The following is a 23,355-nucleotide window of genomic DNA, read 5'->3' as shown; positions in this document are numbered from 1 at the left end:
AGATTGAAATTATTTTACTGATCCCCAGAGAACAGAAATTCTGGATCCAGCCCAGAAAGAATGACAAAGAAAAACAATGACAGGTGGATAATAATAATTTTAAAAAGTCAGTGAGAGAGAAGCATTTTATGTCCAACCCTACCCAAATTTTGAGTTGGTCTTGGGCTCAAGATTTGGCCCGAGGCAGAAGTGGCGGACAAAACCTTTTCCCACTTGCGAAAGGCTTGCTTGCTTTGGAGTTGTTTGACCCTATTTAAAGGGACAATGTGTAATATTTTGTGCCTCCTAGTTGTACAGAAAACTTTCATTAAAAAAAAGAAAACACTGATTTTAACACTAGGAAAATAAATGAACTATCACATCAATGTTCCATCCATTCATTATCTGCGCCGCTTATCCTCAGTAGGATAGCGGCGGTGCTAGAGCCCATCCCAGCTATCTTTCGGCAGTGTGCAGAGGACACCCTGAACTCGTTGCCAGCCAGTCGCAGGGCGCACAGGGACATACCACTCACTCGCTCATTCATACCTAGGGACAATTTGAACCAGCTAATTCACCTGAAATGCATGTTTTTGGAATGTGGGAGGAAACAGAAGTTCCTGGAGGAAACAGAAGTTCCTGGAGGAAACCCACGAAAGCACGGAGAGAACATGCAAACTCCGCACAGGTAGGCTGGTAGCTGGATTTGATCCCATGACCCCAGAACTGTGCCGCGGACACGCTAACCACTCAACCACCGCGCCATGTTTATTCGTCATCATCCCTCCACGTTGAGCCGTGTATCACTGACCCTCGCTTGCACCGGACAAATACGTCGAGCTTTTCTCGAAAAGTCCGTCTTGAAAATGGCTTGGAAAGTAAATCTGCGTCCAAATGATTTTTTTCTCCTCTTTCAGCCATTGTGGGTTGAGAAAAACTCAATTAAATAAAACCACAACAATATATTTCCTCTTGCAGCACGTTCTCTTCAAGTTTAACAGCTCTTGGCATGATCGCTTTGGTGGATTAGCGCCCCCTTGATAATCGTAGTTGGGCTGATCACTGACATTACCTTAAGCCTTCATCATGCCCAATTTCCCCCAACTCAGAATCTGATTGGCTAAACCCATGGCTTTAGCGAACACTGACGTACAGTACAGTACTTATCTTGGTGTTGTTTTGCGGACCGGGTTAAAACCCTTGGTGGGCCTGATCCAGCCCGCGGGCCGCCTGTTCGACACCCTCTTTGTATGTATATATATATATATATATATATATATATATATATATATCCACCCATCCATTATCTGCACCGCTTATCCTCAGTAGGGGTGCTGGAGTCCATCCCAGCCATCTGCGGGCAGTGGGCAGGGGACACCCTGAACTGGTTGCCAGACAGTCGCAGGGCACACAGGGACAGAAAATTCGCTCGCTTATTCACAATTTGGACCGGCCAATTAACCTGAAATGCATGTTTTTGGAATGTGGGAGGAAACCGGAGTGCCCGGGGAGAACATGCAAACTGCACAGGAAATTTGGTAGCTGGATTTGAATCCATGACCTCAGAACTGTGCAGCACACGCGCTAACCACTGTCCCGCCGTGCTGCCCCGTATGTATATATATACATATATATATGTATCATTTAAACAAAATATTCAACGTAATATTGCGTTATGATAGAAATGACAACAAAGTTAATAACAGAAAAAACGCTCAACCTGAATGTAGACCTCAATGGGGTCACTTGACACCACAGGTGAATTCGGCTCCGCCTGGTATGACGTCACAGTCCACCGGATAGACTTTTCAAAAGAACAAAACGAGATTTAAAAAAAACAAAAACTATCCTCTGGGTACTGCTCTGCTGTTACTTGCGTTAACAATGCCCATAGGATAGTGAACAATAAATAAAATGGAGGAGCTATTCCGCAACTCTACCCTAACAACGCTGGCTTGTACCCGGCTTGACACCGACACAACATTGGCCTTGCCAGCCGAACCGAGCGCTCTTCCTTCGGCTCGACTTCATGTCAATGATCGGAGCCTGCGCGTCCAACAGCAGGTTCAGCTCACCCTGGCACGGAAATCGAGGAGGAGCCTTTCCAACGGTAAGACGTTATTCTTATGATTTAATTTCTTACTAAGCTAAAATTTAAAGAAGCATAACATGATAATAAAGGCTCTTGAGTTTTGCTTTTGGTTGAAAACTAAACAAAGATCAAGGCAATGCAATCAATCGTACTGTAAACATTAGCCGCACCCTCGAGGCTTTGAAAAAATAATTTCCTTTTTAAAGGGAAGTCACAATCACTGGGTTTAACGTTGTTTCGAGATCTTTCAATGACTTCAGGGTTTTTTTTCTTTCTGTTTTTAAATGTTTTCAGTGGAACGCACGTCTCATTGTATTTTGCTGGTCCAACAGGTTTATTTATGCTCTTATGTCTGCTCAACAACAAATTTGGTGGCTTTAACTGAATCAAATATTGAATTTTTAATAAATGTGTAATACACTATAGGATTTAGCATCATCCTGTTTTATGCTTAAACACTTAGTATGCATACTAGTCAGCTAGGGGTGGGCGATTCCCGGGGAATTTTGGTCTCGATCCCATACCTGTCAACCTCCACGGCTCCTTGCCCGTATAAACCGTCGTATTTTCCCGTACAAAATACAAATAATCTACCACAGGGGTGTCATACTCATTTTAACCCGGGGGCCACATGATAGAACAAACATTCTGTCGGGGGCCGGACTAGTACTGTAGATTAAAGAGAAAGAAAAAGAGAGATAAAGAAATAAGAGAAAGAGGGAGGGAAAAGACAGAGGGCGGGACAAAGAAAAAGAGAGAGAGGAAGGGAGAGGGAGAAACAAAAGGGATGAAAAGAGAAGTCGTGAGAGAACGGGAAAGAAAGGGAGCAGAAGAAAGAAATCCAAAAACAGAAGGAGAGAAAAGAGAAAAGAAAGCGTGAAGGGTAGGAAGAGAGAAAGAGAAAAGAGAGAAAAGGAAAAAAGGAAGTTAGAGCAAAAAAAGTTCAAAAGACACAGAGAGTGAAAGAGACAGAGACAGAGTGGAAGAAAAGGGGTGGAAAAGACAGAGAGAGAGAGAGAAAGAAATAAAAGTACAGTGTCTTTGTTCGAGGCACCTTTTGGCCGTTTTGTTTTTTTACTTTGGGTATTTTATGAATGAGCATAAAACTACTTACTGTAGAACTGCCCTGATGATTTTGAAAACTCATTCACTTGTCTCATTGTTGCAATGTTAAAGTTTTTTTTGGTACTATTATTTATGTGAAATATTAGATACACTTGTCACACTTCTCGTCATTTCGATAACTTGATTTCATGTTTTTCTCAGGAAGTTGTGACGAGAAAAGGTGATTACAGAAGTGTTTAACTAAGTCATAAAACTGAACTCCCTCGACTTGTTTTAGGTGGTGTCCATTTACAGAGAAGAGCCACAAAGAGTGTTACAGCTACAGATGGAATCAGGCCTCATGTCACGGTAAGTTATCTCTGATTTCTTTGCCAGCAAGTCAAGTCAAATCCCATTTATTTGTATAGCCCTTAATCACAAGATGTCACAAAGGACTGCATAGGCCACAATTACACCATCCCCTGATCTCAAACAAACATGCTGGAAAGGAAAATCTCAAAACCTCAGCACAAGGAAAATAAGAAACCTTAAGAAGCTTCCAGGATGGCAACTGTGCAATAAATTTAGCATTTGGCAACAATAAACAGAACAGGCAAATTTTAATGGGTTATTTACTACACCAAGCTTTTTGTTTTTATGTAATGAAAATATGATTTTGTTTGTTTATGTATATTATTTAATATTTTTTTTAGATTCTTCCATTGACTAATTATATTTATTTATTTATTTTTGTAATTATTTAAGTTAATTTTCTATAGACTTTGTTGCAGAATATACATTTTATTTGATATACGGTGTCTTTCTTTTTAAAAAAAAAAAATTAAAGGGGTGCAGAAAAAAACCCCAATTAATATATATAAGGTCCCTGTTTTTAAACCAAACTAAATATTTAGTTATGTAGTATTTTTTTAGTTTTTATTAGTAAGATTTTTAGTTGTATTTTTATAGTAAGGACAAATTGGCAAGTACTACCAAAAACCCAAAGAGAACTACCAAAAAAACATTTTTTGGGGGGTTTTGGTAGTTCGTTTTTTTTTCTCACTATTGCGTTTCAATACTTATGTGATTGCGTTCAGCAAGCTGAATTAAAAAGCCTGACGTAATTTGCCCACCCCTGCGTTACTCCAGGTTAAGGACTAACAGAACAGAATAGAATAGGTCCCAGAAACAATCCAACAATCCTTATTTTTTTTGTTTAAGTCCTTAACAATTTACCATAGTCATATTGACACTTCTTGGGTATCAGATAAAATATTTTATAAAACTAAAATAAAAATCTGTGAATTGTGAAAATGGTGGGTTTTCTTTATCAAGTCAAGTCATGTTTATTTGTATAGCCCTTAATCACGAGAAGTCTCGAAGGGCTGCACAGACCGCAGACTATTATAGTACGCCACAGACTATTATTACATCTAAATCTAAATCTAAATCTAAAACCTACATGAGGGCAAGGAAAAACTCAAAACCTCAGAATGAGGAAAATGAAGAGACCTTGAGAAGGGACGGCAGGATAACCAGGCTGGAATGGATGTTAGATAGATAGATGATAGATAGATAGATAGATAGATACTTTATTCATCCCCGTAGGGAAATTCACACTTCCAGCAGTCTACATTGTTGTAGATTAACATGATGCCCTAGGGGTGCTTGTAGCGGAGTGGATGACGTCACACGCTAGTCCAAAAGTTCGACATCCCTGCGGCAGATGGAAATCTTTGTGTCCAGGGATATACCACCTCGTGTTAGCGAGTCCGCCTCCTCTCCGCTGGTTAAGCGGAGTGGATGACGTCACACACTTGTCCAAAAGTTCGACATCCTTGCGGCATATGGAAATCTTTGTGCCCAGGGATACACCACCTCGTGTTAGCGAATCCACCTCCTCTCCGATTCCCGCAGGCTTTCGTGTCTCTGTATAACGACGCTGATACACCGACATTTTCAACATGAAAAATAGGCCATTATAAGCTATAGAATCTAAGTGTGTTTTAAGCCTAGATTTAAAGAGTTCGACTGAGGTTGCAGATACAATTTTAGAGGGCAGACCATTAAACAGCACCAGGAAAACGAACCAGCTCATCTTTAGGGTTCTCCCCTTCCAAAAACGAACCAGCTGATCTTGGCTCTTGGGATCACTAGTACACCAGCATTTTCTAAGCGAAGACTCAGAGTTAGAGAATAGGGGGAAATTAAATCTGAAAGGTATGAGAGGGCAAGTCCATGCATAATTTTCTATGATAAAATCAGATCTTAAGCTGACAAGGAGCCAATGCAGTTTAGCTAAAATCAAAATGCTGCAGCATTTTGTACCAGCTGCAGGCTGTTGATGCTTGACTTTTGGAGACTGGAGAGTAGCACATTACAGTAATCAGGACAGGCGGTAACAAACGCATGAATTATAATCTCAGTATCACACAGGGACAAAATAGCAATGTTGCGAAGATGGGAAAAAGGCTGTTCTAGTAATATTATTAACGTGTAACCGGAAGGACACATTAGGATCAAATGTGATACCAATATTTTTGACCAAGTAACTCTGGGTGGTATTACATTTGTCAATGTTCAGAGCAGTATTTGAGAACAAGTCATGGCATTTAAATGGACCAATAAATAACATTTCAGTCTTGTGAAATATTAATTGGAAAATGACAAACTTTGTATGATTTTACATTGAATTTGAATTGAATTGTTTTCATTGTCATTGATGACAAAGTAGTGAAACTGTCACAAAACGGATCGGAAGCAGGAAGTAGGAACTCATTTGCGTAGACGTCCTCACACTTCAATTGAGAAAGAAAAGTTGTCCAAAACACAAACGGACCAGACCAAAAAAAACAAAACGGGTCAAACACAGGCGAAACTACAAACTAGGCATTTCCAGAATTAAACAGAACTTGCAGGAATCTCTCAGAATGTTACACCAAAGTGCAACAAAGTCCAACAAGCACAACAAGTATAACCATGCATAAACAAGTTTTTAACAATCTGGCAAAGCGCAGTTCAAAAGTGCACGTTTAAGTACCCACAGGAGTAATCAGAAAATGCGAGTCAGCCGGTGTCAAGGGGCGGTGTCAGCTGGGCGCCATGGCAACCGTCCAGAACCTGACAGGAAACATTATAAATTCTGAATAAATACTTTAAAGAGAAAATAAGATAAAAGACTGTTAGGATAAATGGGCAGACAGTTACAACGTAGTGCTTTGAGATTGGCCTAGTTTAAGTTTAAATAATGCATCGCAACAGTAGGGGATAAAAAGTGTGACCAAAAAAATGGCGTCAACAAAAAATCTCAAATAAGTCACAAGCTATATATTTTCCACAGTTTTGCGCACTTGTTTAAGATGGTGATGGCCCTGGGTAAGAAACTGCCCTGAGCTTGTTAGTCCTTGTTTTAACCTGTAGGACCTACCGAAGGTCAACAGAAAGTTAAATAGTAATACAATTGTGTTTACCCTACAGGCAAATGGCTTTGGTTGCTCTTTGTCAAAAAGTGAACATGTGTGGAGGCCATCCAGAAGAGTCGAAGTGTCTCCCCCAAGGACACCCAACAAGGCTCAGGACCATTTCAAGTTCAACCGATGCCATTTGAGCACATCTACCCTCCCCCCCCGAAGTCTTTCGCAAAGAAACTGTTCTCTACTAGGCCGCACACCAGGCTCGCATCAGCGCTACGCCCTTTCGGAAGCCCTGTGGCGGGCACCCACTAGCGTCTCCACGCCCGCAAACGGAAACTTCCGCCATCTTTCAAATGCGTCATTTCTCCATCGTGGCCAACAGTCGATCCGGAACGAGTCTGCTTTCCAGCAAAGTGAAGTTCTGGTCGTCGCCCCCCAAGTATGTGTGGGCTTACCATTGGTGCCAAAACGACAAAGGATTCTCAGACTGAACACATACCCACCTTCAGGCAGGAGCATAGAGGTAGACAAATGGGGGAAAGAGCTTCAGAAAATCCAACCCAACAATACCCTAATTCAGTAAGTCCCTTTTTGGTTGTTGTACGGTGGTACCTATTCCTACGAGCCAAGTTACTCCCAGGGTCGTGCTCGTCGCCTGATCCATTCGGGTAACGAGCAAATATTTCCGATATGAAATCATTTACAATTAATTGTTCTGCTCCTGTCCTCCCAAAAGGATCCATTTGAACCCTATATAGTATGGGTGGCCAGCCCGGTCGTCAAGAGCCACATGTCCTGCATGTTTTGGAGTTTTCTCCTCCCCAACTCAGGTGATGCAAATGTTAAGCTTATTAGCTAGCTGTGTGATAATGACCCAGGTGATTGGACTCACCTGAAATGAGCAGAGAAACTCCGAAAATATGAGGGACATGCGGCTCTTGAGGACCGGGTTCGCCACCCCTGCTATATAGCTATTAAACACATCTTCCTGATAACTAAAACTAATTCAAAAAGTAAAAAAACGTAGCCTATCTATCTACACTGGTCATATCCCTCGAGAGGGGTGACCGACAGCAAGTCAAACACATAAAAAACAAAGAAAATTTAAAAAAAGGGAAAAAGTAGCATAAAACACGCACAAAACTTTTTGGACCATGGCCAACCCAAATGCCCAAACACCCAAACAAGTTAAGCACCTCGGCACCCAAGTTGGTCATGCTTTCGTCCTTCCAGATGAAAAGGGACACAAAAAAGCGGCCATGTCACTCGGGTCAGGGTGACACAACACACTCTTCTGTTCAACAGCGGGGCCCTCAGCTTTCACTGGTTTACCCCTGCCGCATCATACAGGTGCCCTGCCCAATTAAACATAATAAAATACAGTAACAAGATAAATAAGATGATATCAAGCAAATAAAATGCGAGTTTATTATGTGCACATACCATACTAAGGTAGTTGCCATAACAAATGTGTGGGCATGGTGCTGAGGAAGGGGGGTATCGGGTGCAAGGAGCAGTCACGGAGATCGTCTGCCCCATATTTTATGCGTTTTTTTTTTTTATCATTTCAATTTGTTAATCGCGTATAACAGTTTTTATACCACAACATTTTCGTTTTAGATAGACAGATCTAGTCTGGCCCATTTCGGCTCTTTTCCAGAACGTCTTGGTTACTGCTAACAGACGGCGACAACGTAGATTGCTAATATTGTTGAAGTATTGTACATAGCGGGCAGCACGGCGGAGCCGTGTTTAGCGCGTGTGCGGCACAGTTCTGAGGTCATGAGATCGGACCTCCTGTGTGGAGTTTGCATGTTCTCCCCGTGCTTGCGTGGGTTTCCTCCGGGCACTCAGGTTTCCTCCCACATTCCAAAAACATGCATGTCAGGTTGATTGCCCGGTCCAAATATCCTAGGTGTGAATGAGTGAGTGAGTTGTATGTCTCTTTGTGCCCTGCGACTGACAACCAGTTCAGGGTGTCCCCTGCCCACTGCCCGAAGATAGCTGGGATGGGTTCCAGCACCTTCGCGACCCTACTGAGCATAAGCGGTGCAGATAATGGATGGATGGATGTTCTACATAGTCTATCTTGCTCTGAGTAGGTGTTGCTTTGTGTTTGCAAGGTTTATTATCGTTTAAGCAGGATTTGCAATCATAAATAAGGGGAGCAATTGCCGAAATGTGTCAGGCATGAGGTCAAGAGACTGCCGTAAGCACTTACTGTATATTTAAAATCAAAGTTATTGTAACTAAATTAATGTACACACAAAAAATAGCAGCACAGTTTTTAATTTTCTATGCATGTAGTAGTTTGCTTGTGCAAACTGCAACCAGCTGATGCTGGCATTAGCCTAGATGGTAAGGCGCCCGCTTTGAGACTGGGAGGTTCGGGTTCGCGCCCCGGCCGAGTCATTCCTAAGACTTAAAAAGTGGTCGGCGGCGCCCTCTGTTGGCTGCGGCTGCATCGGCTCGCTACAACGGGTCAGGTGCAATCGACATTTCGTTCTGTGTACATTGTTACACAGAATGACAATACAAGGAAATTATTATTATTATTATTATTGAGCAGTCAAGACCTGTGAGCGGTTTCAAGTGGTTTTGAGCGGTCTCTAGTGGTCTCCTCTGGGACTGCTCGTGAACTGTATTTTCCTTCGTATAGCAAGCAAGATTTGTGTTGCAAATAAAATTTGTCTACCGAAACCTTTATATTTAGACGTGTTCGTATAAAGAGGTACGACTGTATCATAGTTGACAAATAAAGCAGCTAATTTCTGGTTTTAAACACAAGGTCAGAGAAACCCCCAGAAATGACACTGGAGAAGGCCATCAACCTGCTGACTCAGCAGGACGAGGAGACGCTGATCCGCGCCGCCGCCCACATCCAATCGCAGTGTTTCAAAAGTGAAGATGCCAGAAAGATGGTTTGACCCTCTAATCTTTTGTTTTTACAGTAATCCCCTACTGATAGTGTGGGTACCCCACAATGTAGGCTTCATCCCTGGGAGCTCAGATATTCAGCTTGATCAGTGGCCTAGAATTATTTTTGGTGCTATATACAATATACAGTAATTCTTCGTTTTTCGCGGGGATTGCGTGACAAAAAGGACCCGTGATATTCAAAATGCACAAAGTAAATACTTTTATTTAAATATTCTTAAAATACTCTATTATACATTTAAGCCAAAGAACAAACCCAATTTACAGGCTCAATCATTTGTTTAAAAGTATACCGAAATTCTAAAACATGCAAAATGGGAGATACTAGTACATGTTTTTTGCATTATCTCTCTCTCTCACTCTCTCTCTCTCTCTCTCTCTCTCTCTCTCTCTCTCTCTCTCTCTCTCTCTCTCTCTCTCTATGTATATATCTCATCTCATTAGCTACACCGCTTATCCTCAGTAGAGTTGCGGGGGTGCTGGAGCCCATCCCAGCAATCATCGGGCAGTGAGCAGGGGACACCCTGAATTGGTTGCCAGCCAATCGCAGGGCACACAGGGACAGACAACTCACTCGCTTATTCACACCTAGGGACAATTTGGACCGGCCAATTCACCTGAAATGCATGTTTTTGGAATGTGGGAGGAAACCAGAGTTTCCATATATATATATATATATATATATATATATATATATATATATATATATATATATATATATATATATATATATATATATATATATATATATATATGCGGCACAGTTCATGTCATGGGAACCTGTCGTGGGTTCAAATCCAGCTCCAGACTTCCTGTGCGGAGTTTGTATGTTCTCCCCGTGCTTGCGTGGGTTTCCTCCGGGCACTCCGGTTTCCTCCCACGTTCCAAAAACATGCATTTCAGGTGAATTGGCCGGTCCAAATTGTCCCTACATGTGAATGAGCAAATGAGTTGTCTGTCCCTGTGTGCCCTGCGATCGGCTGGCAACCAGTTCAGGGTGTCCCCTGCCCACTGCTTGGAGATGGCTGGGATGGGCTCTAGCCCCCCCGCGACCCTAATGAGGATAAGCGGTACGGCTAATGAGATGAGATATATATATATATATATATATATATATTCCAATTATTTTACAAGATAATGCATTTTGAAGACCGTATTTCTCGTCTTTGACTTTCTGAGCTTGTTCAGTCCAGAACAGCAAAGACAACAGACACACAAGCTTGATTTACGCATGTGGGAGAGGCGGGATGTCACATTTACACTCCCTCAACGATGTGCCACTCATTCCAATATTTTATCGACTAAGTTTAAGGAACATTAACGTGATCATAGCACCTCTCATGGTCCACCCTTATTTGGAAATTTCTCAAGCCGTATCACGCAGCCTGTCGAGGAAGCCAAAATGAATCGAGCTCCTTTAAAATAGATAGATAGATAGATAGATAGATAGATAGATACTTTGTTCATCCCCGAAGGGAAATTCACATTTCCAGCAGCATCCCTGAGCTGAGAACAATCGAGAACAATCGAAAATAACACGGGAGCTGCTGGAGTGGCTGCCATTCGTAGTTACTATACAAGAACTAAATGAGTAAATATGTGATAACTATATAAAATATTTGACAACTTGTATTATTAGTTCAATGTAAGTTTACCTCTAACTATGGCTAAACAGTATGTTACCTCAAATTGACATGTTATAGAATGCAATTTTGAAATACTTTGCTGGTAGGTTATATTTTTATGGATTTGAACATTTCCTTATGTAATCTCAAGATACGTTCAGTGCTTAAGAAGTGAACGTTTACTAGTTTTGTGAAACGTGAAAAATGGAAGATATTAAATCCCACCTCTCCTTTTGATTATTTTTCATCTCTAAATAATAAAATAACATGTATGGAGATGATTAATTAATATGATGTAATGTCGTGACCACTGAGTTCGTGTGTTTGTGTCACATCTACTGTCCTCTTTCAGGTTTATTTTATGCGTGGCATCAAGAAACTCCTGCAGCTTCTTCACAATGACGAGGAAGAGGTTCAGCGAGCTGCCGCCGGCGCACTCCGCAACGTAGTGTACCAGAGCAGCGACAACAAAATGGAGGTGAAAGACCACGCCGGCCTGGCCACCATTTTGCAATTGTTGAAGAACAGCCGTGATACAGAGACTAGAAGACAGCTTGCAGGTTTGATAACTGCTGAAGTTGCACAATTTCTGCAGGGCTTTGCAAGCAACAAAGTGTTCTGACAACATGTCTAACCTCTCAGGACTCCTGTGGAACCTGTCTTCTCACGACCTCTTGAAGGAAACCATCTCAAGAGAGGCATTGTCAGTTCTCACACAGTCTGTCCTGGTACCAAGCTCAGGCATATCGGAAGGGGAGAACCCTAAAGACGAACTACTTGCTGATGATGAGGTTTTCCACAACACTACCAGCTGCCTCAGGTACGCCTCTTGCGCGTAGGAACGATGAGTAGGGATGAAGAGTCAACAATACAAGTACCGTAGCCGATACAGTAATCCCTCGTTTTTCGCATTTCCGCGATAGTGCAGAGCAGAGTTCGGGAACTTTTTTGATCCCAAGAGCCATAATTGTCATGAAACGGAACATTATCAGGACCCAAATGCGTGACGTTTCTCACACAAGCTTTTTATTTTACGGGAAATAGAGAGTCATGCACGTTAGGCAGCAGTCTGGCGTAGAATGACAGAAAGCCAGAGGCCGACGAGATCGATACCAATTGCCCGAGCGGATATCAGACAGATGGGGTCGATACCAGACAGGATGAGGCAGACAGGATTTATATCAAAACAGGGTATTGTGATTAAACAGGACAAACTAGACGGGAACGAAACTGGAAACCAACATCAAACAAGACAAAAGAAAAAGAAAAATACCTGACAGGAAATACCAACAGGAAACGAGACAGAGTCAAAACCCACGTCTTGCGGGGCAGAGGTTCGTTGACGAACCGACAAAATAAGAGTGAGAGTACTGACCTTAAATAGACTTAAACCCAATCTGTCAACGAAGCTGGTGCCACACGGGCGGGGCCAATTGGGCGCCATGGCAATTGTGAAAATAGAGAGAGAGCCACACCACATATTTTAAGACAAAATTCAGTAAAAACCCGCTATCCAGACAAAAGCTTATTCTTCACGGCATTTTATTTCACTGTGTGACGTTTGATGATTTGGTGGAATTTATAAATTAATAATAATGCCAGGGCCTGTGTCCCACATGAATAAATATACCACTTTAAACTTGTCTCCCTCCCACAGGTCCTTAAGATCGTTGAGGCTCATTTTGCCAGTCATTTTGTTTCATAAATAATGGTTTGTATGTTTGTAGGCCAGTCGTCCCCAACTACTGGGACACGGGCTGAAACCTGGCCGTGGGTCATTTGATAACCTGTATTATTTTTTTGCTTAGTTCAAAGCTAAGGAAAAAAGTAAAGGGTCTGGTACATTATTATTTCATTTCAATTTTTTTTAAAGTGTCTTACTAGTTTGACTGAAGCACCCACGGGCACCATGTCGGAGACCCCAAAAGACAGCTGAGGTGCCCACGAACCTGTCCTGAAAATAGCTCACCAGGACTCGGTCATTGTGATTTTCTAGCAAATTTAATTTTTTAGTGGTTGACGGAGTCTTTTTAAGCCTACTTCCTTTAATTAACCTGGTAATAGCATGGTAACAACATAGTAATAACATGATAAAATATTCTTAGAAATGCATATCAAACTGGGTGCCCTTTGCGCTGATTAGTGAGAAAAAATAGTGCTTAGCTTGAAAAGGTTTGGAGACCCCTGTTTTAATCAAAGATAAGAACATTTCATGACAAGTGAGGCCATTTTTAGGATGTTGTATGTATGCGACTTTTAACCCAATAGTTGTTTGCAAACATTTCATTAAACACAAGTATTAATAAATGTAGAGGCATACAAATATTGTACTCATAAACCCTGAATTGGAAGGCAATATGATTATATTTTGAGCTCAAGGAAACAAGTTAAGTACTGAATTATTGCTTTCATTTAGTCTGACAGGTTCTCCTTTTTCTGGGATAAAAGTCAATATTCCTCCTTCTTTTAAGTGTTATGAGAAAATTCTAATCCCCTCTGCCGCTTATTCTCAAGTTTTTTGTGTCTAGAAACCTGAGCTCATCTGGTCCAGATGGAAGAAGAGCAATGAGAGAATGCGAGAATCTCATTGACTCTCTGGTCTATTACATCCGACGTACCGTGTCTGACTACAAGGCAGATGACAAGGTTGTATCAAAAGCTGCTCTTCACTTCCACACTCAAATTTTAAATTCTACTATTATCTGAAAAAGTCCACAGAGAACTGTGTGTGCATTCTGCACAATTTGTCCTATCAACTGGAGCTGCCCAATCAGAACACTGCAAATCTCCTTCAATCTCAAGAAGACGTGGCACCCAGGACAAAGGCATTGGGATGTTTTTCTCAGCGTAGCGCCAAGATCATAGAGGTAAGCTTCATGCAGCTTCACTACAGCCACTGGTTGAGAAACCTCATCATCAGTGTTGGGCGTGTTACTGAAAAAGAGTAATTCAGATACCCCCCAGATGACCGAAAGTAACTATCTAGTTACACATTACCATATATACTCTCAAGAAGCCGACCCTCTAAAACTGCTTTGAAATCGCCACAAAGAAAACGTGTACACCAACCTGTGGAAGGAGTGAAGCCTTCATTCTTTTTGGCTTGTTTCTTACGAGCTTGCAAACAAACATTTAGCTGAGACACTCCATATCTATTTTGTTCTGGGCTTCAAAACACTTTAAGATCTCCTTTATTTCTAGGTACTGTCCAGGATATTGCAAAAATAAACTTCAATTTAAAAGACCAAAATTCAGCATACTTTTCCTGTTGATTCGGTGCTTGCGTTTGCCCCATTGATTTGTTGGTTTGTTGTTCCTGTATAAGCCACGCACCCCTCCCCACACGCTGCCTACAGTTCGCTACTGGTGACGTACAGCCAAATATGAGCAAGTAAGCTGCCCCCTGATTTCAATATAATTATAAATTTGACTTTGATGCAAGTAAATGGTTGGTAGAATATCTCTATGAGGAGAAATTCAGCCTTCTCATACTCCCCATTAGTGTATTCAGTTGTACTTTTAACTTAAAAATAAACATACCCACCCTACTGAGACTGCTGCTGGAATATCGAGATTTGTTTGTGACAATGTGCGTGAAGTAGGAATAATCTGCCATCAAAAGACGCTGTATTTCATGATCTGCTTTTAAGAAGGAGCAGAGAAATACCACGTTGTAACGACAATTGAGTTACAAAAAAATATTAATATCCAGTGTTGGGACTAATGCATTACAAAGGGACACCTTTCTGGAAGGCAATCCTCATTAACAATTACTGTAACGCTCTATTAATAAAATGTAATTTTGCAGTCGTTACTACACAGTGAGTTACTGCGTTATACCGTTACTAATTAACTGCAAATCATCTATTATAATGTCCTCTAACTGTTGATTACTCATTTGGTTGCATACAACCCTCGAACCAGCAGCATCATCCATTGAAGGGTAACTGTGTTTATATTTACATACAAAGTATTGTACAATTGAATACAGTTAGGATGACGTCGTCTCAAGCACGGAGTATGAGGGCGCTGAATTTCTCATCATGGAGATATTCTCCCCATTACACATTAACTTGTAACCAAGCAAAATTTACAACTATAAAATGATATACTCAAATCTGTGGGTTAGCTTATATGCCACATTTGGTTTTGTGTCACCAGAAGCGAAAGGTAGGCAAAGTGTAGGATAAGGGGCGTGGCTTAAAGCCCAACCAGAAATCATTGGGGCAAGTGTAAGCACAGAATTTATGGTAAACGTGTGCTGAATTTTCATTTATTTGTGGGTGGTTGCAATACACTATGCCTTGAGACAAAAACCACGTCTTGGACAGTACCTAGAAATAGAGAAGGAGATTTTTGAGTGGTTTAAAGCCTAGGGACAGAATTGATATGGAGTATAAGGCTAAGTGTTTGTTTTCAAACTCTCGAGATTGCACAAACCAAAAAATATGAGAGGTTCACTGCTTCCACTGGTTGGTTTACACATGTTCTTCTCGTTCGTTTATTATGTGGATATTTTAAAGCAGTTTTAGGGGTTGGCTTCTATGCGAGTATACACGGGTCATTTTTGATTTTCGAAGTAAAGCGCTACTTTTTGGTGTCAGTAATCTGTGCGGTAAATAAGTTACTTTCTAAATGAGGTGACTAATAGCTGTAACTAATTACTGTACTACTATTCAGTTACACGCCCATCACTGTTAACGCGTTGCAGTACTAATTACCCAATAAAGTAATTATGTTACAGGAATGCCTTCCTTTGTAAACGCTTTAGAGCCAAAATCATATATACCCTGTGTACCCAGGAGGAGCAGCAGGATCGCACGTTCCTGGAGAAGCCCAACCCTGGTGGCATGGAGTGGCTCTGGAGTTCCATCACTATGCGCATGTACCTATCGCTCATCGCTCGCAGCGGGCGCCACCACACGCAGGAGGCTGCCCTCGGAGCGCTGCAGAACATCACCTCTAGTACTGGAGAGGTGAGAGGCTGCTCAAGGGAAAGGGGATGTTTTAGCTCCCTCTTGTGGGTAAAGGAAACTATTTCCAATTTCGTAATGGAATGATTATTGATGAAATGAAATGATCTGCATTTATATAGCGCTTTTCAAGTCAATAACTTCCCAAAGCGCTTTACAATGTGCTCCACATTTCCCAATAGCGGCCTTGTATTGCAGCCATGTAAGACGCTAACCTGCTTATTGGGGGCATTAGGGGTTCAGTGTCTTACCCAAGGACACTTCGACATGTAACACGGACGAGCCGGGATTCGAACTGGAATCCATTGATCCTAAGACGAGCGCTCTACCTCCTGAGCTACTGCCTCCCCCATGCATATTTTTTCCCGCCTCACCTTGTTAACTATGCCGAACTAAGTTCAAAGAGGCCTTATGCTTTTTTCCTACAACGCCTATCTGCTTTTATCTTACTTTTACAGGGTCCCCGCGGGTCCTTGAAAAGTCTGAAAAGGCATTGAATTCATTATTCTAAAATCAATGCCTTCAGAAGTCTTGTGAATATATATAGATAGATAGATAGATAGATAGATAGATAGATAGATAGATATTGTCATGATATTTTTACCATTTTCGTTCTGCAGACCGAATTAAAAAGCCTGTAGGGCCACATTTGTCCTGCAGCCCATAGTTTGCTATCCCCTGCCTTAATACATGTCTTAGCGAAGTCCTCCATTTTTTTCCCCCTCATCAAAATTTGTGTTATCCTCCAGGTAACCGAAGCCATTGCCTACGCCATCGTCCGCCGGGAAAACGGCCTTCAGCACGTGATGAAAATGTTGCAGGGGGGTGAGCGGGATGTGAAGAGGACGGCTGTGTCGCTCATCAAAAACCTGTCTCGTTTCTCCGGACTGCACTCTGATATCGGTCAGTTTTGTGTGTCTTGATTGTTGTGTCATGAGATCTTTTTATTGGATTAAGGGCAAAAAATAATTTTATTTTTCTTGCATTATTTTTCCGTTTTTGGAATAATCAACATAATATCGTAAGTGTAAAAATCTTCTGTATCAAAATATTATTTGTTTATAATTCTTAGTATAGGACACATATGTCAAAGTCAAGGGTCGGGGGCCAGATATTGCCCGCGAGAAGATTTTCAATAGTCCCTGAGATGTTTTTAATACATTATTGTATCATACACTATGATATGCGGACCATTTTTTTCACAACAGTAATCCCTTGTTGCAAGGCAAAGGCCACAAAGTAGAAACCTTTCCTATTTTTTATTATTAAATACTTTATTCTATATCCAAAACCCGAACCAAAGAACAAACCCAATTTACAGGACCAAATAGTTCTTTAACAAATAAACTGATTTGACGGAGGACATGATCCACCTTACTCCACTTGATACTTTGTTGTGATCATGTGGACGTTATGGAAACCTGCATATACTTTCTGGTCGGCCACCCAAAATCTTGAAAGAACCGTAGTAGACAAGAAATTCTGGATAGATATGTGTTTCCTTCTTTATAAGGCTTTTAATTAAAAAAAAAATATTAAAAGCCTTATAAAGAAGGAAACATATATCTATCTATCTATCTTTTTTATTTGGAAAACGCTGTTTGTTAACGTTACATCCATTGCAACCTGGTTATCCGTTTTATTTTATGTCATAATCTAATTATTTTATATCCATCCATCCATTATCTGCACCGCTTATCCTCAGTAGGGTCGCGGGGGTGCTGGAGCCCAACCCAGCCATCTCCGGGCAGTGGGCAGGGGACACCCTGAACTGGTGGCCAGACAGTCGCAGGGCACACAGGGAAAGACAATTAATTATTTTACATATTAGTTAAAATTTTATTGTTCGTTAATGCAACATCCATTGCACCCTGGTCATCATGGAGGGAGGATTATTTCATGTGCAGTTCCTTCTTAAGGTCTCTTCATACTGAGGTTTTTGTGTATTTCCTGGCCCTCATGTAGGTTTTACATCAGGGGATGGTGTAATAATATTCTGTTGTTTGCAATAGCTTGGGTCTGTGACGCCCTCTGAGACGTCTCGTGATTAAAGGCTATACAAATAAACATGACTTGACTTGTTCGCTATTTTACAGGAACAATATATTTTTCCATTATCAAACATTTGAAAAATAGATAGAAAGCATCTTCCTCTGCCTGTTTTTGTCGGTCCAGAACATTTTGGTTGACATGATGGCTTTTGTTTAACTTAAAAATGAAAAGGTTTTGCACGTTTATAATGTAAGTTTGTCAAGCTGTACAACATATGTGTAATTAACATCATTATAGCGCAGGAGACAAAAACGGAAAAGGAATGCAGAACACAATACGTATAGAATATCCGTAATATTCGATATACTATTATGTTATATTGTCGTTATATTTTGATTTTTCTACTATTTCTGTTAGGCGGGCCTAATTACAAATCCTGCCGGTCAGTATTTGGCCCGCAGGCCATTGTAGGCTCACTCTGCTCTAAAACGTTGAGAACCACTGCCTAAATTACGATCAAAATTAGAGGCATTTTTTTCTCTCTCCAGTTAAGCAGGTATTGCCAGAGGTAGTGGAGCTCCTGCCCAATGACGACACGGGGAGGGAGCTGCCATCGGACGTGACGGCATCTTTGTGTCACATTCTCCTCAATCTGAGCCAGGGCAGCGTGCAAAACGTCCGAAACATGTTGAGTCAGGACGCACTCCCCAAGATTTGCAACATCAGCCAGAAGGACAACGGGTTAGTCTGTGCCTGTCCGTCAAATTTGCCGTATGGCGAGGGATAGAAACCCATGGTGATTAGCTAATGCCTTTTGTAGAATGTGCACCTTCATTTTTACTTAAAAATCGGCATAATATGTAGTTTTTCTCAGCTCAAACGAAGCATTGTAAGTGACAAATGATGTTGAATACGTGCGGCCATGATTAAAATCATTTACTGACAACATAAACTATGAAGACAATACTAACATAAAATTTACAATGGAGGTATTTAATGTCCTTCAAAGTCTGATTCATCATCAGATACACCAACTAGTCATTCGTCATGCTTTTCCTGTTTATCAATATTAAATCATTCAACGTTTTCCAACCTTTATCTCTGGTACCATGAGTAAAAATAGTGTGATAATGAGATAAAACCAAAAGCCCTTTCCTATGTTGTCTAGATCACTAGTAGTCTAGCGCCAGGGTCTCTCAACCTTTTGAAACTGAGTTACTTTTGTTACTAATAAGTGCAAAGGGCTACCAGTTTCATATGTATTTCTAGAATAAAATATCATGTTATTATGAGGGTAATTATTGGAAGTAGGGTTGAATTAGGCAGCACCGCAGCGCAGTGGTTAGCGCGTGTGTGGAACAGCCCTGAGGTCATGAGATTGAACCTTCCTGTGTGGAGTTTGCATGTCCACCCCGTGCTTGTGTGGGTTTACTCTGGACACTCCGGTTTCCTCCCACATTTCAAAAACATGCATGTCAGGTTATTTGGCCGGTCCAAATTGTCCCTAGGTGTGAATGAACGAATGAGTTGTCTGTCTCTGTGTGCCCTGTGAATGGCTGGCAACCAGTTCAAGGTGTCCCCTGCCCACTGCCCGAAGATAGCTGGAATGGGCTCCAGCACCTCCGCGACCCTACTGAGGATAAGCGGTGCAGATAATGGATGTGATGGATGGGTTGAATTAGATGTAAAATCTTGGGGCCCGAAGTCAACCCAAACGTGGAATTTTCGGGCCGGGTTCGGGCTGAAAATGTCAATCATTAATTTGGGGCGAACGGCTTGTCGCCTTTTTTTTCCTTCGTGGAGGATCTACACAGCATGCACTTACTTTTACCCAAGTAATCATTTAGATAAAGAAAATGCTTACCAAACTATCAGTTCAACTCCAAATCACTAATTCCAAATACATTTTCCTCCTCGGTGTTGGGGTAAAAGACGTGCCGCTTCCTCCTTCCACCTCCCTCACGTCAGACGTCACTTCTGCCTCTTGCTTTTTACCAACCTTCTTTCTGCTTTTTGGACAAATCTTTCACTATTTGCAGCTTGTAATCTGCAGAATTTGATTTTCTTATCGGTGCCATTTTCTTCAGTTTTACTTTTGTTCACTGCGCGTCGCCAAGATGCGCACTTCGGTGGCAAATGGTTCATTTAGGCGCTGTACTTGCAGTGCACACTTGATTTGAGGGACTCTGTCCCAAGTAAACTCTAAGCTGCATAGTTCAGCCGAAATGCACAGTACTGCACTGAAGTTAAAGCTTTGTGTTTACTTTGGCAAATTAAAGATTCTGGTTTATTTCGGGCTCGTTTATCAAATCAAGTTAATCCATCGGGTTTGAGCAGGTTCGGGTTTGTATACCAACGACTTGGGTAGGTTCTGGTTTGTATACCAACAACTTGGGTAAGTTTGGGCTGACTTTTTTTTAGGCCAGGTCTTACCTCTAGGTTGAATAGACTCAGTTAACCACTTAAAATTTTAATTTGACAAGAAAATCGCAATGGCAGTTGAGACGTTACCGCCTCAGCCTCACGGTGCAGAGGTCTAGGGTTCAATTCCAGTTCTGGCCTCCTTGTGCAGAGTTTACAAGTTCTTCTTTAGATGGCTCCATATTTTCTCACTTTACTTTTCATGCTTTTTTATTTTTCATATCAAATTTAATGACAAAAAAGAGTCACATTGAATTTGTCATTTTTCAATGCATACTATGAAATTGTTTGTTTTAAAAAGGGACCTACAGAAGTACCTCTACCCACGAGCTTAATTTGTTCCAGAATCATGCTCCTTGCTCGAACTGCTTGAGTATCAAGTAAATTTTACTGACATAAAATAATGAAAAATTCATTGGCCTGCTCCAGACCTGCCAAAAGGATCAAAGTGAAACCTAAATAGCTTAAGAGCGTAACATTCTGATGACTAAAAACACATTCAAATATTAAACATTTTAAATATACAGTGATAAGATAAATCAGATATTATTAACGCATAAAAAAGCAAGTGTATTATTATGAGGGCCCGTAAGGAAAAGTGCGGGAGGAGTGACTGCATACAACTTTTGATTATATGTAAGCACCAATTGCACACTTAAAAAGAAAGTTATTGTAATTTTAATTGATCCTGAAAACACGTTGTTTTACTTTGTTTAGTTTTTGTTCATCACTTTCTTTTGCTCTTTTAGCTGCTATCACAACATTATATGTTCAAAAGGCCTTTTGGAAAAACATTGTCTCTGCCTCTTCTTAAAAATGTAATGGAAATGCAGATGGCTTTGATCATTAAAGAGAGCCGCCGGACAACTTTTTCTCGATATGTTTTCATTTCAAAGAAAGCAGCAACTTCTTCCCACTTGGTCAGCACCTCTCTGATTTTCCTTTGTAGACGCCAGCTGCTCTGGCTCGTCCTCCTCTTTGCTGTTTATAACCTCCCTTGGAAATAATTGCATACATTTTAAGTGGCTTTATAATTCGGCGCTTGCTTGCTTCTCGAAACGAAGAAACCATACGATCAATTCTTTATTGTAACATCCATTGAAATCATTTACTTAATAGGTTCCATGCCTTTATTTTTTAGTTATGGCCCAAGTCGAGCAGGTATTGCTGCCTGCCTCCTACTACACTCAATGTGGAAGCACAGTGACCTCCATGGCACCTACAAGAAGGTGAGTAGCTGTTCAGGTTTTTTCATTCAGCTCTTTTACAAACAGCTACGACAGGGGTCAGGAACCTTTTTGACTCGAATAGCCGTAACACAAAATATCCTAACAAGCCCGCTCGCCAGACAAAAGCTTATTCTTTGTTTTATTTCACTGCCTGACATTTGATGATTTGATCAAATGTATGAAATAATAATAATGCCAGAGCCTGTGTCCCGAGTTTCAACAAATATACCACTTTAAACTTGTCTCCCTCCCGTAATTACGTTGAGGCTCATTCTCAACTTCTTTTTTCTATAAATAATGGTTTCAAAACAACGTGCAAGCAGTTATTTTGTGAAAAAGTCACAAAATCCTGCAAACGAGGATCCCTGGATACTTACTTTTCGTTGCAAACGACGCAGGGCAAGAGACAGGAGGGAGTGTTTGCATGTTTGCATAGCTCCACCTATCCCAAACTGCTTACCCAATCAAATTGCACCTGGTGCTGTTTTCGTGTTTTTACAGTTTGTTCTGTGGATATCCATTGTAAGGTGTCTCAACAGTGAACACGGAATTATTAAATAAGATTTCATTTAGAGAATGTTCTGCCAAAACAATTTTTTTTTTTTTTTTTTTTTTTGCTGTGACACGTTGACTTTAAATAGTAGTTAAAAATGTGCCCTATATTTTCTGGACAGTGTCAATGTGATCTTCTTTGTGGTTTGGCTTCCCGTGCATTTCAATAGGCTCTGATTGCTCAAGTTAGGAACAACATGAAGAAAATTTGCATGTAATCAATTTTTTTCTCGAAGCCATACGTGATCATGAAAAGAGTTGTATATGGTTCGCGAGCCATAGGTTACCTACCCATGTGTCACTTGTACTTACACGGTATGTCTCTGTATTCGACAGTGTGGCTTCGGGAAATCGGATTTTATCAACTCAAGGACCACAAAGGCCGTAAACTCCATCCAGAATTGAAGTGAAGATGCCTAAGATTCTTTTTGTAAATCTTCTGGACTTTTGTTGTTTGTTCACACGGTTTTTCAGTAGTTGACTTAGACTCATCTCGTCTTATGATTCCTTATTACAAGATATAACAAAACAAATATGACTACTGTTTTTTTTACTCCCAACAACGGAAAAAATAGCACAAGGGAACACCTGCAGAAAAAATATATCAGTGAATAACCCCACAAGTTTAAGCTAATACTTTTGGTTCCTCGAGAGAGCAGTACTGCACTATTTTACTTTTTTGTGTCCTTCAATTTGTCCCCAAGACCCGTTTTGCATACAGTTCATTGACTCTCAATACTTGAAGCGACTTAGGGTTCTGATAAAATTTTCAGCCTGTTTTTTTTTTTGCAGTGACCACTCCATTCAAATCCTAACCATCACCCATTTTTTGGCAGAGTCCTTCGCACATGAGGATGGGAAACCCAAAGAGTGTCTGTAGTTTGTATTCTTCTTGTACTTTTCAGCACTCGTTTTTGTTTGCAGGACGCAATACGGCCACCTCTAGACGGCAAAGAATACAGGCTCAACTACCTGCATTTTTAATGAAATCTGAAAGGCTTGACTTGAGTAGCTTTAAATCAAATCCATATCTCATATATTATCTGCTGTATCGGCATTTGGCCATGCTCAACGTGTTTGAACAAACAATAGCAGTAT

At 40.9% G+C, this 23,355-nt stretch overlaps 1 protein-coding gene across 2 annotated transcripts; it reads left to right on the top strand.

Moving 5' to 3' along the window:
* Positions 1–1,788: 1,788 nt before the first annotated feature.
* Positions 1,789–22,790, top strand: pkp2 (plakophilin 2). Of its 2 annotated transcripts, XM_088347884.1 has the most exons (13): positions 1,789–2,089; positions 3,414–3,484; positions 6,593–7,107; positions 9,317–9,449; positions 11,443–11,650; positions 11,733–11,910; positions 13,619–13,736; positions 13,802–13,957; positions 15,893–16,066; positions 16,813–16,966; positions 18,604–18,796; positions 21,618–21,705; positions 22,594–22,790. In XM_088347884.1, the coding sequence occupies exons 1-13, from the start codon at positions 1,894–1,896 to the stop codon at positions 22,660–22,662; spliced, it is 2,253 nt and encodes a 750-aa protein (XP_088204010.1). In that variant the 5' UTR covers positions 1,789–1,893; the 3' UTR covers positions 22,663–22,790. The 2 variants fall into 2 exon arrangements, with proteins under 2 accessions (XP_088204010.1, XP_088204011.1); XM_088347885.1 differs by lacking the exon at positions 18,604–18,796.
* Positions 22,791–23,355: the final 565 nt, after the last annotated feature.

Source organism: Urocampus carinirostris, chromosome 11 (genome assembly GCF_059441175.1).
Source record: "Urocampus carinirostris isolate Australia breed hairy pipefish chromosome 11, RoL_Ucar_1.0, whole genome shotgun sequence".
Lineage (NCBI taxonomy): Eukaryota > Metazoa > Chordata > Actinopteri > Syngnathiformes > Syngnathidae > Urocampus > Urocampus carinirostris.
The sequence above is the reverse complement of the archived record's forward strand: the minus strand, read 5'-3'. Positions and strand labels throughout refer to the sequence as shown.